This window comes from Calypte anna, chromosome 2 (genome assembly GCF_003957555.1).
Source record: "Calypte anna isolate BGI_N300 chromosome 2, bCalAnn1_v1.p, whole genome shotgun sequence".
NCBI lineage: Eukaryota > Metazoa > Chordata > Aves > Apodiformes > Trochilidae > Calypte > Calypte anna.
The window spans coordinates 50,073,183-50,089,683 of NC_044245.1; the positions used below are offsets into that span (position 1 = coordinate 50,073,183).

The 16,501-nt window shown below is 37.5% G+C and overlaps 1 protein-coding gene across 4 annotated transcripts in view; it reads left to right on the plus strand.

Moving 5' to 3' along the window:
* The window catches only part of SEPTIN7 (septin 7), a 74,826-nt gene that overhangs the window by 43,671 nt on the left and 14,654 nt on the right, over positions 1-16,501 (plus strand). For all 4 annotated transcript variants that reach the window (XM_030444516.1, XM_030444513.1, XM_030444515.1 and 1 more), the window contains exons 4-8: positions 4,389-4,495; positions 11,316-11,416; positions 11,941-12,075; positions 14,066-14,183; positions 15,965-16,057. In XM_030444516.1, coding sequence (XP_030300376.1) covers positions 4,389-4,495; positions 11,316-11,416; positions 11,941-12,075; positions 14,066-14,183; positions 15,965-16,057 — 554 coding nt within the window. The remainder of the gene's footprint in view (positions 1-4,388; positions 4,496-11,315; positions 11,417-11,940; positions 12,076-14,065; positions 14,184-15,964; positions 16,058-16,501) is intronic.

Consider the following 16,501-nt stretch of genomic DNA (forward strand, 5'->3'; position numbering starts at 1 on the left):
TGATTAGTCATCTTGATCACTTGTTTAATGAACTCTTACAAGGGGATTGTAAATCAAAGGATCATAGAATGGGTTGAGTTGGAAAGGGCCTCAAAGTTCATCTAGTTCTAGCTTCATTGTAGTAGTTATAATGTATTGAAACTTGTGACTTAGCTGTGAGTAGACTCTAATTGATTACAGGTTGATATTTCTAGTTCATTTATCAGGGAGTGATCTGGAAATGAAAGATTTATGTAGCTTGAATGAGATCAACTTGAATTCCTTATTCATATTATTTTTCATCTCTAAAGCACTACTTTCCTTCCATTCCTATGGGTTATTCTTCATGGTTCCATTTTTTTTAATTGTTACTTTTCTGTAATTATTTAATATTATTCTGGAGACTGTTTATCATGGTTTGCAAAACATTCCTGTATTTCCTGGTGGTCTCCTGCCCCTTCCCCCTTCCCCAAAAAAGGTGTTTGAAATATATGAGAAGCTGTATGTGTTTTGGTGGTTTTTTTCTCCCTTCTCATGCTGTATAATCTGAATATAGTATAGGTTTTATTAATACTATAAGAAATTCGGCTACCCAAGGTTTGTTTCAAATGATGTGCCATGGGCCAACTGTATAATGACACTTATTGGCAATAGGAAATTTTTAACTTGGGTGTAAGAAAAGCTGCAATATTTATGCAGCCATTTAGAAATTCATAGACTTGAGAAGAGCTGGAACTTTTGCTAGTCTTGTAAGGGCTCACAAAAGGTCCTTTGCAAGACTGACAGGAGTGTGTTAGTAAGAGTACATGCTTATTTCTACCAAGAGGAATGGCTATCTCCATGTATTTCCATGTGATTATATAGGAAAAATAGCTTGAAAATGCTGAAATTTTGAAACTCTAATGTGTTGACAAACAATAGATAACAAAATAATGAATAAAAGGAACCCATATTTGCTCAGAAGAACTTGAAGCTTGTATGAAACATTTAGCAGGAGACTGGGTAAGGTAAAAGCAGAAGCTGCATACCTAAAATAATGAAACTCTTTGGGATTACCAAGCAAAGTCAATGGTTTGGTTTTGGTGGGTTTGTTTTGTTTAGGTTTTTTTGTTGGTTTTTTTGTTTGTTTGTTTATATTTTTTGAAATGTTTCATGCTTAAAACAGAAACCCGGGATATTTCTAAAAATCACCTGAAATTAGGCAGCTTGATGTTAGTGCATCGTAATGCATTGAGGGATTGGAATGATGCTTCTGTTCTGTTGTATCCTTATGCTTATTCACATAGTGGTGAAAGGGCAACATCTCACTAGAAATGCTTTGCTGAAAGGGATTTTATTTGCAGTGTGGTGTTGTGGGGGTTTTTTTGTTTGGTTGGTTGGTTTAGTTTGTTTTCTTCATGTTAAGTTCCACTGGTTTTTGCTGTTCTCTTGTGTTTAATTTTTCATATTCACGGCATCCTTGGAAGCTGTTTTCCCAGCCTTTCCAGAAGAGAATTCTTTTGGGTGAATTTGGGCTGAGCACTGGTCAGGTTTTTGTTTGTGTTTGGCTTTGGTTTCGTGTTTTGTATTCTTCCCATATTTATAGCTAAAATGAGGATATTTCAGTGTTTGCAAAAAGGCTTCTAGAATTGTTCAAATACACTGGTTTCTTAATTCTTCTTCCCCTGTAGTCAGCAGAGAAATTACTGTTTGATTATAGTGGAAGCAGCATGACTCTGGAATGTTCCAATTACAGTTTTTACCTACCTTTTCAGTGCAGGGTTTTGTTGTTTTGGTTTTTTTTTTTTTTTAGTTTATATAACCATTTACTACCATCTCAGGTGTTGACTGTTACATGGTCAAATGCACAGCGGTGTCCATGGTTGGTGTTTTGCTGGCAAACTCTTACATGTAATGCCTCAATTTCTGGTAGCAGTTAAGCAGTCTAAAATGTTATCTATACTGGGTGATTAAGGTAAGCATTGGTGGGGATATCTAGGAGGCTGGTCAGCTTGGGGAACAAGGTGGTGCATACATATCCTTTGCATACTTGTCTTTTCATTAGTTTCAGCTCAAAACTGCCTTCCTGTTCTTTCTACAGCCTGTGCCACAGCTGTAGAAACTATCTAGAGTGAGCTGCTGGTTTTCCATCAGATTATTTCAACGCTGAAAATTTGATTTCCATATGTTGTATTTCAGTGGTAACTTGACAAGCACTGTGATTTCTGAGAAGTCGATCTGAATGTTTTCCACTTTAAATTCTGTAGCATGTTAAGACCAGCAATAACCCTAATGGAAGGGAGAAGAGAACCCTTTTTGTATATTGAAGTAGAATCCGATACATAAATGTTTCTTCAAAGGTTCTTTAGAGAGCCTTTTGCAGGATTATGGTCAACTAAAAAGTGATGGTAACTGAAAATACAGGGATTCTGTATTGCGAAATTGAAGCCCTCCTTTTGAGAGGTTCAGCAGGATGGTTAAAAGACACTCTTCAGCTCAGCTGGAATGGTACCTGCATCTTGAGCAAAATTGTGAGGTGGGAGAACGCTGAGCTTCAAACTAGCAACGCTTTGCAGCAGCTTTTCTGCATTAAAGACTTGGTAGGGAAGCCTCTCAGCTGCAGCCGACCCTGCCTTGAAAGGTCTTGCAACTGCAGAGTGAAAGACCTTGTGTCCCTCACAACCAGGCACTTTTAGGCATCGTATTGATTGCATAGTTTTGAAATGTCTAATGCCTCTGACTGCAGAAAAAGGCAAAATCTGCAGTGGCAGTGATGCAATCCTTGTCAGCAAGCCCATCCTCCAGGCTGACACAGAGCAGTAGTGTTGTTGGGGCTCGTGTTCCCAGTACTGCTATCTTGGGGTTTTAACTCGAGTATCTCCTTGTTCCTTGGCTGCTGTGGTCCCGTCTTCTGGCTGTAGCCAGGGCCTGCCTGAGGCCCGGGTTAGCTCATCTGTCGGACAGGGTGGGGTTTGAAGAAGGAGCACTGCTAATAACACAGCCAGGCTGCCAAAGCTCTGGTTGCAATGTTTCATCAGCTGCTAATCCGTTTACAGTATAGCTAATCAGATTGCTCCCTTCAGCACTGCAGAGGCTTTGTGCTACACCGTTGTAATCGAGAGGGCTGCTGTGTATAAGCTAGTTTGTGTCTGAAATCGAGACAGCTATTAGAGTGGAGACGAGATCTTCTCCACTGAGGTTTGTAGCTGCTCCCTGTTTTCTAGCTCTTGATTACTTGCATTAACCCAGGATGTGGATCTCGGACAAGTTCTGAAGCGTTCCGACTCTAGCGTTTAAACCAACCATTATTTGTCAGGGATGGAGAGATTAGCAGATAAGGTTTTTTTCCTTTCGAAGTGTGGGGGTGGTGCAGCTCATTTTCCTCCCTCGATAGTATGTGGTTTGCACCCAAATTTACCAGCTCAAGTGCAAATTTCTGTGTGCCTGTTTCTGCTTAGGTCAATATACTAACAACACTGCATATGAAAATTCCAACAGGAAGTATCACTTTTATATACTTTTTCCTTTAGTTGTCATGCGGATTGCTGTGTTGAAGTAGTCTCTTTACAACAGAAAACTAAGCAAAAAACTTGTGTTTTTAGATACAGTTTTAAGTAGTTTAGCTGAAATTCTTGCTTCTGTGTCGGTAGAGCTGTAAATTTGAGGGGTAATTTTTGCTGTGTGTAACTGCATTTGCTTGGATTGTTATGGCAGGAGTGTCTCCAGATTCTTTAGCAAGGCTGACTTCTGGTTGCTCATGAACAAATTGGGAAAACAAACAAACAAAAAACCCAACAAAAAAAGACAACAAAAACAAAAAAACCAAACAAAAAAAGAATAAAAATACCCAAACCCAAACAAAATGCGATCCTTTTCCTTGCGCCAACAACAAAATTGCCAGGCAAACCACATAGTTTTGGAACTTCATTTTAGCTTTTGTGGTGTTAGGAATTAGACCAAAATAATCTTTCTTACCCAGCCACCCCCCTTTTTTTTATTTTTATTTTTTTTTAATTTTCATTTTCTTAGTTTTTATCCTCTCTGAAAAGAAGGGCTTGAAATAAAGGAGATAGGATAGTTCAGTCTGCTTTGGCATCATGATGGGAAGTAATACTAGGAAGAAAACCTGTTCATAAGCTTTAATTTGGAGCAATAGCATCTTTGTGTGTTGTGATAGGAGCAGTGGAGAAGTGCTTCATGCATTAAGTACTTAATGTCATCAGAAAATGGAATGTCTGTAGAATCCAACAGTGACAGTTGGATTTGCAAGGTTTTCCTTGAAATTGGAAAAGATGAGATTCTTAAATCCTTAAGAATGCAGTGTATGTTTTCAGGTAGTACCTTTCAAGAGTGTTTGACATATAGATGTAAAAGTTTATACTCATTGTTATACTCCTGTTTTTACTGAAACTCTTCTGCTTTTCTTACAGGTGAATCTGGATTGGGAAAATCAACATTAATCAACTCATTATTCTTAACAGAATTGTATTCCCCAGAGTATCCAGGTCCTTCACACAGAATTAAAAAGACTGTACAGGTATGCCTGTGGTAAAAAATTGCAGCTTGAACAATGTAACTTGCTATTAAGTAATGTAAGGGGGTACAGTGGTCATATAAGCAACTTATTTCAAATAAGCATAGCTGTGATGTGAACCACTAAGAAATTCAGTGTACAAAACTTAAAGGTTCTGAAACTTGTAGCCTGTGGAAGTGCAGAAGCCCTGAAGTGCTTCCTGTGCTGCCTGAACTTTAGAAGCCTCATATTGGTGAAGTCCTGTTCAGAAATGGAATGTTTTATTATCAATTAGAATTCTGGGTTATATCTGTAGAAATATGTACATGTCCACTAAACCACTTGACTGTTTTAAAGATGGGCTTTTAGAAAGTATGTATTAAAGGATTTGATGTAAATGTAAGAACCTAATGTGTAAAAGTATCCAATAATCTGCAGCCTGTATCCTTTGTGATACGCTTTTTACTGGGTGTGAAGATTAACCTGCCTGACTCTAAGGACTAGATTTACATAGCAAAAGATGATGTTCTTGAAGGTGCATGAAACAACTGAAATGTTTAGTCAAATGCTGGAAAACAGAACTTGATCCATTTATTTTGTGTAATAATTTGCTAGGTTGTTTGTACTTTCTCTCAAGAAAAGGATCATTCTTTTTGTATTATAAAAAATTTATTTTAAAGCTCCCTAATACTAATAAATAAATAATGTTATGGGTAGCTTAGAAAAGCATCACATTTCAGTGGAATATTTTTTGCCTCCACAGCTGAGCAGCTGAATAAAGATGCATGAGCTCTTTTCATCTCTCTTGATGTGTGTCAGACACTTGTTAGGTTTTTGGTGAAGATAGTTTGTGGTAATCTGACTTGGTACAGATGAGGTTGGGGCGTGCTCACCATTGCTGCCGTGGTTCAGCAGAAGAGTTCCTCCAGCTGCAAAGTGACAGTCTGGGGCAACCTCAGCTGTGGCTGAAGTTACAATTACAGAGGTGTCAAAGTGATTAAACCTTGTGTTGAGTTAGGAGGGTGCAAAACAGAAGCCATGAAATGTGTGCTTTTATAAATTGTTATTCAGTGGAATATAAAGGCTGTGGTCCAATGCTGTGATTCACTGACTTTGTTTCATTGGGGTTTTGATTACTTTTTGTTTAGGGGTTGGGGTAGGTTTTTTTAATCCAGTCTTAGAACACTGAATAATTACCATGGGGACAAGAAAAAAATAGTTATGCTCATACTAAGAAGGTTAAGTGACATTGCTTCAGTTGGCTCAACATCACAGTTGAATACTAATAGAAAATGCATTCTTAACATATTATAAATATTTTAATTTGGAAGAAGGCTTTTGAACATCCTAAGTTATATTGAGTGCACCCTCAGCATGCTTGCTGATACCAGGCTGTGTGGTATGGTTGATATGCTGAAGGGAAGGGGTGCCATCCAGAGGGACCTTGACAGGCTTGAGAGGTGAGCCCACGTCAACCTCATGAAGTTCCACAAGGCCGAGTGTACCTGGATTGGGGCAATCCCACGTACAGGGATTAGGTGGAGAATGGGTTGAGAACAACCCCAAGGAGAAGAACTTGGGGGTGTTTGTCAATGCAAAGCAAAACATGAGCCAGCAACATGCAATTGCATCCCAGAAAGCCAAGCATACCTTCAGCTGCATCAAAAAAAGCGTGGCTTCTTTTGGTTGAGGTAGGTGATTCTCTCCCTGTACTCTGCTCTTGTGAGGCCCCACCCGGAGCACAGTGTCCAGTTCTGGAGTTCCCAACACAGAAAGGACATGGAGGTCTTGGAGCGTGTCCAGAGAAAGGCCACGAAGATGATCAGAGGGCTGGAACACCTCTCCTATGAAGCCAGGCTGAGAGAGCTGGGGCTGTTCAGCCTAGAGAAGTCTTCATAAGAAACCTTTTATCAGCCTTTCAGTACCTGAAGGGGCCTACAGGAAAGGGACTTTTTACAAGGGCATGTAGTGATAGGACAGGGGATAATGGTCAGATTAGATTTAGGGTAGACATTAGGAAGAAATTCTCTAGTGTGAGGGTGGTGAGACACTGCAGCAGGTTTCCCAGGGAAATTGTGGATGCCTCTTCTCTGTAAGTGTTTAGGGCCAGGTTGGATGGGGCTTTGAGCAAACTGATCTAGTGGGAGGTGTCTCTGCCCATGTAGAGGGGTTGGAACTAGGTGATTTTAAGGTTCAACTCTAACCACTTCATGACTCTGTGATTAACAATATATTTATTTCTGTGCTTTGGTAATGTCTAAGTTACTTAATCAGCTTAATGTAAAACCATTAGGCATGTTAGTAGGGGTGTTAGACCATTGTTTTGTTAGAATGGTTGAATTTATAGATATATTTCAAGAAGATGTTAAGTGGGTTGAAAAAGGTGTTCAAATAGTTAAAGTATAATACTATTATTAATGAAATAATTAGTGGATGTTGTAAAACTAAGTAAAAGAGTGACTTCAGTTTTTATTGAAAGAGTGTAGTTTCATTGCTGTTGATTACATATTGGTTTAGTTGAAGCTAAACAAATTTAGGTTATGTTAATTGAATTAGAGTTTAAATAACATAATGGTGGGTTAGATTCCCTGTAATTGGAGGACTGTTGTTTTAAAATTGGGAAAAATTATGGGAAGAAGTTGCACACAGACTCACTGAACAAGGCATCTTTCAGCTTACTATCTTCCAACCTGGATAAAGGTGAACCAGTGTTAGAAAAATGAAACTAAAACTGTGTGTATGTAGCTTCTGAAATCTGAGTTAAGTACTTCATTTATTAGGTGATGAAATTTAGATGATATGTTTGTCCTGACCTTTTGAGTTGTTTGGAGGTGGTTTGACTTCTATTAATTTAGTAGTTTAAGAGAGCTCCCAAAACTTTTGAAGAAGCTTCTTTTTTTTTTTCCCCATGTAAAGCTGGAGGTGAGGGGGAAGTGGGAGCTTGGACAGAGCCCTGGATGAAGAGCTATTGCATTTTTTTCCTACTTCCACACTGTGGGCTAAAGCCTGAGTAGGGATGAGAGACAGCCAAAACTATTTTCAGTAGTGAATTGGGTGTCTATCATAACTTATCAAATAATGTAAGTGGAGTTAAATACATTTAAAGACCACCTTCTCCTTTAGAAACTGTTGCTTACTGTAATAATTTTGTTTGTTAGTTTGTTTTGTTTCAGTATACCTGTAGTTTATCATTGCTTTGCTTTCAGTCACACCTTGAGATGAATGGAAAATCAGGAAGTTTAAAGAGGAAACTGAATATTTCAGTATTGTCTAAATAAGGATAAAATTAAACATTGAAAATGGTGTGTACTAGCAAGTATGTGTAGAATGTGGAGGTGATTCCCTTCAAATATTAAACCAAAGAGTTAACAGTGGGAGCTGCTGTTTGGATCCATGGGGTTTGTAGTCTCGCTAGTGTAAACCTTTGAGTTGAGGATGTCAATAGTTTTGAAAGGTTAGGGTTGAGACACAATGTCAGAGCATCATAAAATCTTGATGGTAATAATTGTCTGTTTTTATATAGTGGGGATAACTTAGTGATCAGAAATTGTATAAGAAAATCTTGCATAGATAAATACAATTTGAGATTTGGGCTTGAAAATAATTGCAGGCTCTAAAGTCATTTTGTGGCCAGGTCCTTTGTATTAATTTCACAGAAAACATGGAAAAACAGTTACTAGTAAGAGACTTGCTGTCAGATTAATTCAAAAGAAGCTTCTTCAGAAATCATGGGATATAAAATATTCTTTCTCTAATCATTATTTGACTATCTTAAATGGAGTATGGTAAAGGCTGGTTTAATCCACGAGAAGTAGAAAAGCTGCAACAAGCATCAAATCATGAATACTGTGTAGTAATTGCTAAGGAGACCCGTGAGACCCGGTTGATTGGAGTGCATGGGAAAATGGCTGTTTGGAGGAGACTTCTATTAAAAAGCTTTAAATTCCAGGACTTGAACTAATGTTTTCCATAAATCCTCTGGGAATACTTGTAAATCAGATGATAGGATGCAGTTGGATGCTTAACTATGAGTGACACTAGTTTACAGTAATTTTTCTGGATCTTTTCCAGATATTTCTGCTCTCTGTGTCTTTGACCATGTATGGACACAGCCATTTAGGTTAGAAAAAATTCAGCTTTACAGGGGCTTTATGGCATTTTATTCACCTAGTGTCTCTTACTGTCTCTTTACCTCTTAAAATATATAATGGATATGGCCTGATTGTTCACAACATGGATATAGGACATGTAACTTTATCAACTGATATTTCTTGTTCTGTAGGTTTTTTAAAACCCTGCTCTGATAGCAAGATATCTACATGAATTTATGAAAAGTAAGAATAAACTTAAACCCTCATCACCCAGTAAGCACTGTCTGCAGAGCTTCAGTTAGTGCAGGACATTTGACAGAGGGTGGTGGCTGCATGAATTCAGCCACATTGACATTTTAAAAGCGTACACAATCAGGAAAAATATTTGGCATGGCATTTCTGAGGATCTCCTGACCTTCCTTTTCCTTTGTTATAAACACCTATTCAAGATAATGTTTTATTAATTGCTTCTTTTGTAAAAGCATTCCACTGAGAGTGCTTTGATAATCTAATGGTTCTTGATGGGGATTTTTGTGCTGGAGAAAAAAGGTGATACCATGTAGCATTTGGCAAGAGTAAGATGTCAAAATTACCACCTCTAGTGTTCTGAAAGTGTCACGGGTTTCTTCTATTTGCTGAGCTTGGGTATAGGAGGGCTCCGTGTTTATATACACAAGATACCAAAAAGAATGCAAGGAATCACAAGTTAATCTCCTGTGTGATAAAACTTGCGAGTAGTAAACTCTTGGCTGAGTTGTCTGTGTGGCTGGGGATTATTCTCTTGAGTTTTGGCACAGATTGTGTGCAGTAAAATTTTTCCCCAGAACTCCTGGGGGAGGGAGTGAGGGGAGGGAAATACAGAGTGCAATTAAAACATATTTTTTTAAAGCAGTGTCTGTGTTCCTAGGTTCTCATGGCTTTGGACTGGACACTTTCAGACAAACTGGTTTTATACAGTTAATTTTCTTTAAAAATCAACCCAAAAAACCCAACCTTGCAGTAAGACCTACTCAAGGAAGGGATTGAACTGGATGGACTGCAAGTCCACTCCAACCTTGGTGGTTCTGTGACTAGCATCCAGGTAGCCCAGTGTCGGGGACTCTTATTTTATGAATTTGCCTTAGCAGTATCTTTGTCTTTTTTGTTGGATGAAGAACCAGTTTGTGATGATTGCGTGCTGTAGACAGCTGTAGTGTAGCTGAGTTAATTTTGAGATCTAGCAGTGAAAGGAATTGATCTGGCTTAGATTGGATCCCTAATGATGCATAGATAAAAATAGCATCCTGCATACTCAGAGGTTAATTACGGAGCTTTCTTTGCAGTTAGTTACTGTTTTCTATGCTTCTATATATTCGTTCTTTAAGTGTAATCAGCGTCTTGTTTGTGTAAGAGGTGTTTAGTTTGACTTTCTGCAGAGTGTTAATTTATCCTGTAGATTCACATTGCATCACATGACAAGTGATTGCTAAGTGTTTACAATCATGGTCAGGTGTGGCTGAGAGGATCTGTTTCACCCATATAACTAGGGATGTGCAAGCATTTAAGTAGCATTGATATGATCTCTCGAATCAAGAGACCATACAGGTAGGATTTATTATCCAGATTTCTACTCTCTCTGAAAGTTCATTACAGAATGTTCTCCTGGGTGTTCCCCTAGTTATTCAACTTTCTTTTTTCTCCCCAGTTAGGGTCCAGGTGGCTTAAGAAGTGTGATCAACAAGGTGTCATCAGTGTGTGCCAGCTTGCATGTAGCTCCAAATAAATGGCTCACAGAGTTGGTTTCTTGAATACATACCTAGAAAACATCATCACTCGTGACTTAATAGGAATGGCCTTAATATCAGGGGAAAATCTGTGATGAAATGTGTGAGGAATTGGAAAGAGATCAAACTGACTGACTACAGCAGTGGTGTACAGCACGTTCTCAGGCAGATACGCCTGACATTTGCACTATTGGTAATTACTGAGGTATTAGGAGAGAGCAAGGTAGCATCCTGCTTGCTGTTCAGTCTAGATTTTCTGTCACGGCGTGCTTACTCTGCCTGACATGCTGACGGAGCTGTGCTGCAGATGGGTGGTCACAACTCAAGGCACACGTTCCCACACCCAGATCTTGCATCACGCCTTCTGCTGATGCAGTTGCCTTCTGAGCCAGGTTTCCGTCAATGACCTGAGCTAACAGGAACCAATCCATTATGGTCACGTGAAGTCTAGCTCAGCAGATTGCAGCTGGGTTGTATTACCTTCCAATATCAGTCTCTTTGTAACAGGAAACCATTGCTTTCTATGATTTCTAAGCATTATACTCGATGCAGAATAAATGCATTCTTAAAAATACATTAACAGGACTAGAAATGTAGAGTCTTAAGGTGCAAGGGGGGGAGGATTAGTTTGGGAAAGTGTCCAGAGTTCACAATTTCATTAAGTATAATGTCTGGTTTATAAGAATGTCTGGATAGATCAGAATTTTTATTTTGAATACTGGCATTAATATCATTGGTTACAGTTTTTCACATTTCCATGGTTGTTTAAATATTAAGATGAGTTCTTTTATCACTAAGTTATGACTCCTTTTTTTTATTTTAAAAATATTATCAAATTACTTACATTTAATAAGCAAAACACGGACCAGGAATCCTTCTAAAAGTTAGCAGTTCTTTTTCAGACTTCTTACCAATCAAATGCTTTTCCCAGTGTTTAAGACAGTTGACTAAACTGCTAAAAATTTAATCTTAACCTTATTTGTTTTACAGGTTGAACAGTCAAAAGTTTTAATCAAAGAGGGTGGTGTTCAGTTACTACTTACAATAGTAGACACACCAGGATTTGGAGATGCTGTGGATAATAGTAATTGGTAAGGCATTCTTTGGATGTTCCCCCACAGTAATTCTGAATTGTGTTGTGTGTGTGAGACAAAACACCCTGTGCCATTTTTTAATGCAGTCTTTGCTCTTCAGTTAAAGTAATAGCACTTTTAAACATTTCATCTAGCTGACAACTTTACTGTAGTTGCAAGTGCCCTTATAAATTGATGGATTGATATCAGCTTTTCTCTTCGAAGTCAGTAGAACTTTTGGCCCTTCATATGCCAGTGTGCTGAATCAGTTTCTGTGCTGTCAAAAGATGTGACCAGTAGGGTGTATCCCTTTGGCTACTGTTTTTACAATGAAGATAATTGTGTTTGGAAAGGTTTTCCCAGCTAACTTGTAGATTGTCTTTTTGGAGCTATGTAACTTGGTTGTTAAGGAGCTGATTACTTAAAATGTTTCTTAAAAGCAAAGCCATGGGGAAATAATGTACATCTATTTCTTAGCAAAGACAGACTTTTTTTACATGCATGATATAACTTACAGGTTTTTATTCATGTAACCTCTGCAGTTGGCAGCCTGTTATTGACTACATTGACAGTAAATTTGAGGACTACCTGAATGCAGAATCTCGAGTGAACAGACGTCAGATGCCAGATAACAGAGTGCAGTGTTGTTTATACTTCATTGCTCCTTCAGGACATGGGTTTGTATTAATGCATTTTGTTTCCTTTCTCTGTCTTTTATCTCAGATAAACATGCACATTTGGAATTCTTAGTTATGTAGAGTTGCAAATAGGATTTTCTTAATGGCTGGCAGACCATGCTTAATTTCAAAGATAACCTTATTTTGGCTTGTCAAACATCAGCAAGCCAGACAAGTAGTAACTTAGAACACCAAAAAACATGATTGCACTTTAATTATGTAACAAGAAAAAATAGTATTAGAACAATTAAAAATGCCCAGGTGTTTACAAGCACCAGGTCTATTTGTGATATATATGTTTTTGTTCACATTAGAAGGAGAAAATGGTTTACCCTTCAAGCAACAGGATTTTTCCTTTCCACTTTTCCTCCGTACCTTTGATTTACCATTTTCCATTTGATTGATGGTAAATTGAAGACAGGAAGTTTTATGTATCCTTGTAAGCATGCTCTAATTTGCCTGAGATGCAATAATTTATCTAATTCCAATATAGGCATTCTGGATTTTTTTTCAATTATTATGCAACCTTCAGTTTTCAACTTGATCAGACTTCTATCTAGTGGCAGAGAGAGAGAACTGCATTTTCAGGGAGTATCAGATGCAGATTGACTATATTTGAAGTTGTTAGTTTAGCAGTTTATCATTGTTTTGTACATGATCTAACTTGTCAGAGAATCTTAAATTACACCTCCAAAACTAGAAGGAAGAGAATGTAAGTAGCCTATTTTGTTCTGTGAGTCAAAAGTAGTAAAACATGTGGAAGGGAGTAACGAAGGGATTCTGAGGAGAATTCCTCAAGCAGTGAAAAATTCGAGCTACTACATTCATCATCTGTAGCTAGCATTGTAGTGGTTCTAGTAATTTTGAGCTAGACAGAGACTTCTCAAATATGGAAAGAAATTAAGGGGTGGAGAAGAGCTTTTCTTATGTAGACTTGCCCTAACGAAACTTTATTTTTTTTTTTGTTCATTGTTCAGCGTGCATGTTTGTAATGTCTGTTTTGCTCAATATACATGACAATTTTAAATTCGAACACTTGAATTCTTGGCTGTTTAACTAGTGTGTGAAATCAAAGTGCATTTAAACAAAGGGAAAATGATGTATTAGTCACTTTTTTCCAACCAACTCAGATTCTTTTAAAAAAAAATTCTTCCCTCTACCACCAAGATCTGCTTTTTTCTGTTAAAACTTTCTAAAGCAGTTGGAGGTACAAATTGTTTTTAAGGAAAAACAGAGGTTATGCTTCAAATAAATTAAGTTCACTAAATTTGAATACCAAATGAATCTGGTTTTAGTGTTCCTAATCCTAGTTTCTTTTCTGGAGAAATAATCTTGTTAAATTCTTTAAGTGAATCCTTTAAGCCTGACTAAACTTGATATAATACTGAAGCATTAATGCATCAAAACTTCTGTGTAGCTTTACTTTGGCAAGCATGAAATGCTGGCCCACATCAGGGGTTCTTTATGTACCCGTGTAGTGGGATTTTTAGTTCTTATGACATAAACTTTTCCTAATTTTGTTGTTAATACACAGTGATTAACAGATATTTCTTCATTTGTATACAGACTTAATGGTCTTCAGCAAACTAATGTAGTAAAAAAAGTGATCTCACAGCACTCTCTCAGGAAGAAGTGTACCAATGAACAGAACGAGATTCACAAGAGTCAGGCTTCAAATGGGACTGTCTTCCAGCTAATGATATGAGCTTTACCTTCATCAGAAAGTTCTTATCAGTTGTTTAAACAACTATCACTTCAGTTAGCAGAAGTCTCATGACTGCTGGTGACATAAACTTAGGACTTCCTCCTCTGGGATTATACAGTACTAGGGAAATTACTGTAGCAATTACAGGTAGCCTTTTGAGTTTAATTCATACATCAATCACTCATAAGTAAGGATTTTCAGAGTAGATGTCAGGACAAATCTTGTATCATTTGTACATTCTTGCTTAATTAATATAAATTGCAAAGCTCTAATGCTGTCTTTCAGACTTAAGCCTTTGGATATAGAGTTTATGAAGCGCCTGCATGAAAAAGTGAATATAATTCCACTTATTGCCAAAGCAGACACACTTACACCTGAGGAATGCCAACAGTTTAAAAAACAGGTGAGTTGGAAGACTCGTATTTAGACCATGGGATAATTTAGTGAGTTGTTGAGATTTAACTTCTTATATGCAAAGTTTGAACCCTGAAGCAATGACTCAACACAGCAAAGCTAAGTAATTTATATCTCTAGATTTAATTATATTTCTTGGTGAAATAATACTGTTTCTATCCTCAGGGGAAGAGGTTTCAAGTATAGCATGATTCTTGGCAAGGGAAATAATTCACTGCTGAGATAAAAATCACTATGGGAAGAAGGGAGCTTTCAAGATTTAGGTGCATAACAGATATGTGTTTGGTTTGTTTTGTTTTTTTAAAAAAAGGTATTTAACAGTATCACAGTATTACTGATTATATTGTGGTATTCACTATTGGATTAATGCACTGCAATAAAGATACTTCACAGGTATTAGATTAAAATCAGTATACCTGGTATTCAGTCTTGGACTGTGGTAATGCATTTTAAAGGTAATGAGATAATTCTAACATTGATACAACTTACAGAATCTCTTTGTATATGTTGAGAAAATTTGATACTAATGTCTCCGTATGGTTTATGTTTTGTGTCAATTACATGATCAGAGTAGAACATTTAGGCTTTGCTGTATTATATGAGGAGGATAAGGAGGACCCAGAGCAGGACAAGACATGAGGTTTGGATTTTTTTGAACTGTGTCCAGTCCTAGTTTAGAAGAACACAAGTTCTGAAAAGAAGTTGGCATTAAGAGATGCTTTGTGCAAGGTTCTTGATTCAAGACTAAAAAGAAGAAACTTGAGCAAGTTGTTACAGACCTGAAGTCTGTTTTGGTTGCATTTCATGGTTTGATTTTTCTTTTTTTCCATAAAGAAGGAAAAACAGTAGAATTCAGAATACTTCTTAATATATAATCAGCTTTACCAATAATTTGATGTTAAATAAGGGGGACTTCTGCAAGTCAAACTTCAAAAATAAGTCCTTGCATGAAGTGGAAATTTTGGTTCTTAGAAGGCAAACCTATGAACCAGAAATACTCCCTAGGGCCCTGCAGCGTAGCTGCCAGTTACGTGATCTAATAGTTTTCCGTTCTAAAATTCTGGAAAACTGATCAACTTACTTGTAAAACTAACCTGCAGACAAATCGGGCACCAAAGTGGTACAGTCTCAGTTTTGATGACACTGTCGGCTATTCTTACGTGCTCATTAGCACTTGCAAATAGTTTTCAATACAACTAACCAGTAGAGTCAGTCTGTCAGTCACAAGCTCTATTAAAATAGGCAGGTGATCCTGCTCCAAGCAACTACTGCTCAGATGAGCTAGCAACAGAAAAGGAGTGACAGCAAGAGCTGTTGTGGGAGTTCAGAAAGCTGAAGTACGTCTGCAGTTAGCTAGTCCAGGGTTGTTTTTTTTTTTTTTAATGTACTCAATTGCTAGACTAGTCTGAGATTTGAAGCTGTATCGTGTTAGTTTTTGCCATGCAAGTAGAGTTCCCAGTAGAGTAAATCTCCCAGTTTAGAAAGCAGACACTTTTGCTGCCTTGCACTGATGGATAGCATTCTGTTAACGCTGTGGCTCTAGAGCTGATCCTGTCTTCTGCTGGCTAAGGACAGCTGGTTGTGCTCATAATCCATTGGGGTCACCTTATGATGTTAAACAAGTGCAAGTTTTATGCTGTAACTTTAGTCACCTTAGTATGAAGGCATCTTAGAAATAAACAAGAGGAGGGAGAATCAAATTGCAGCAAGACATAGACTGAGTTATTGCAAAGAATGAATTTCTGAAACTAACAACATTTTTTGTTTTAGATAATGAAAGAAATTCAAGAACACAAAATTAAAATATATGAATTTCCAGAAACAGATGATGAAGAAGAAAATAAGATTGTTAAAAAGATTAAGGTAAATAATTTTTAAAAAAAAACTGTTTACTTGAGGGGAGGCTAGAGTGAAAAGCTTTGTGGAAGAACCCACCAAAATACACAGAAGTTAATCAGATATAAAGCTGTTTTAAGGGTTACTGTTCTCATTAGAGGCATTGAATGACACTCAGATGACTCTTAAGTTCTTTGACTAGAGCACATGCTCCTTGATAAATTCTTCAAAGATCACTTTTATTCCATTCCTATTTGACTTCTCTCCACTGACCACACTGTTTGTTTGTGAGCTTCACAGGAGGCAAGGGTTGTCTTTCAGACTTAGATGTGCAGTGGCAGAAAATGTGGGCATTACAGTTAATAGCTGTCTGACTAATTGATACACTAAAACCTTAATGCAGATGAATGACTAGAGAAAATCAAAAGGGCTGCCAGACTTTTGAAAGGCTTTTTCTTTGTTTACTCTTTT